General features: G+C 46.4%; 1 protein-coding gene across 1 annotated transcript; it reads right to left on the bottom strand.

Annotated features, from left to right (window-relative positions):
- Positions 1-217: 217 nt before the first annotated feature.
- On the bottom strand, positions 218-1,186 carry Pmar_PMAR010005 (hypothetical protein; the record flags this gene model as incomplete). Its single annotated transcript, XM_002778614.1, has 1 exon — positions 218-1,186. The coding sequence occupies one exon, from the start codon at positions 1,184-1,186 to the stop codon at positions 218-220; it is 969 nt and encodes a 322-aa protein (XP_002778660.1).
- Positions 1,187-1,712: the final 526 nt, after the last annotated feature.

Genomic DNA, 1,712 nt, shown 5'->3' with positions numbered 1-1,712 from the left:
TTGTAGAAATGGGTTAGTCAATCAGGCGTACAAAAGAAGGCATCATATCTTCAATGGCCCATCAGTTTACCACTCCTAGTAACATCCTTGCTGGGGACGATTACCCTCACATTGTTGTTTATCATGTCAAACGCCGAAACCGATGCAATACATACTAAAACCGAACACAGCGTCGATCGAAAACATAATCTTAACAACAATACAGCAAATGAAGTAACTATTTCTTCATTTCGTTGAGTAACTTCTTCACTTCCTTTATTTCCTCCTGCAACCACTGCTTTCTGCCATCATCACACTTCCCCTCGTCCAACTCTGTTTGGTATTGCTCTAACTCCAGCACCAATACGGCCCGATCGGCCTCATCCTCGGATATGTCCGGCAAGGGCTCGAACTTGATGGCATCTTGAAAAGCTCTCGCCATCTCCACCTGCTCCCGATAGGTTCTGCTGACCTCATCAATCAAATTGTTTTTCGCCTTCTCTTGGATGTCATCACCTCCACCATGAATCTCGAACAGAGCTGATAGCAATCTCGAAACCTCGTTCACAGTGCATCCGGACAAGCGTTTCTCTTCATCTGACCGACCAACGCCTTGAGCCACGAAGTCATCCACAACAGCATCGCATTTGGCATTTAGGTCGTCACCGAAATTGCGATCAGGTGAATCCAAGAGCTGCAATACTTCGCGACAGGTCTCAATGATAAACTGCCGACTAACACCGTGCTGTCTTCTATTATCTTCATATAAGAACCAAGTCGATAAAGTGTCCATCATCTCCTGATTGAGACCAGCATGATCGACTCTGGTGATGAGCTCAGCTTGAGACGGCCCTGGTGGGGGGTAAAGGGGCCACTGCTGATACTGTTGTTTCAACAACTGCTTCGTTCGCTCCACGTCGAAGTTGGCTTTATAAAAGTAGTAGCTGACATACAGCACGCCGATGGAGCCCACAGTTGACAGGAGCATCTTAGGACCGGCCCAGAAGTCGGGTTTGTTGTTCTTATTCGTAGTAGAGCCGTTACTGCTCGACGAAGACCCCGAGCTAGTGCTGGTAGAAGTGTTTTCAACTTTATCGCTGGCCTTAGTGCAGAATGTGAGTCTTCTATTGCATAATGGCAGGACTCGATTCGAGGCTGTCAAAAGCCGTAAGGGCCTCGTCAGGAGGCCTGCTTGAGAGCGTAGCATCTTCAATAAAAGTTGACAACCTCCTAGTGATGGTGATACCGTGTTGGGCGCGCGCGTAATTACGTGGCGCGTGACGCCCTCCTAGCGGACTCGGAAAAATCGATGATCCATGATATTAATAAAGATTGTTTGCTCAAGCTCATTCCGGTCGTCAGGGGCGCATCTAGCAGCTGCATTCTCTCTGATTCAGTTCTTTGTATAAAACGCTTGACTAGAAATGAGTAAGTTTTCGATGGAAATGTCGTGAATTCAACTATGCGAAAAAATGGTCAATAATTTACACTTAAACTCCGATTTTCGTATCGGTTTTACTTACAGTGAGAAATTCTGAGTCTATGTCCTTTTGCGATTACCATAGTTGCTCATAATCATCATCTTACATGTCTATTAATATCACTTTCAAGGTTTCGGGTGGCTCTTCGTTTGAGCAGAGCTTCGACCCTGAGACCACCATTGGTGACGTCAAGAAAGGTTGTGTGGAGAAGTCCGGAGTCCCAGCGGAGCAGCAAAGACTCATCTACAAGGG

Source organism: Perkinsus marinus (assembly GCF_000006405.1).
Source record: "Perkinsus marinus ATCC 50983 genomic scaffold scf_1104296948512, whole genome shotgun sequence".
NCBI classification, from domain to species: domain Eukaryota; phylum Perkinsozoa; order Perkinsida; family Perkinsidae; genus Perkinsus; species Perkinsus marinus.
This window is presented reverse-complemented; position numbering and strand designations above follow the sequence as displayed.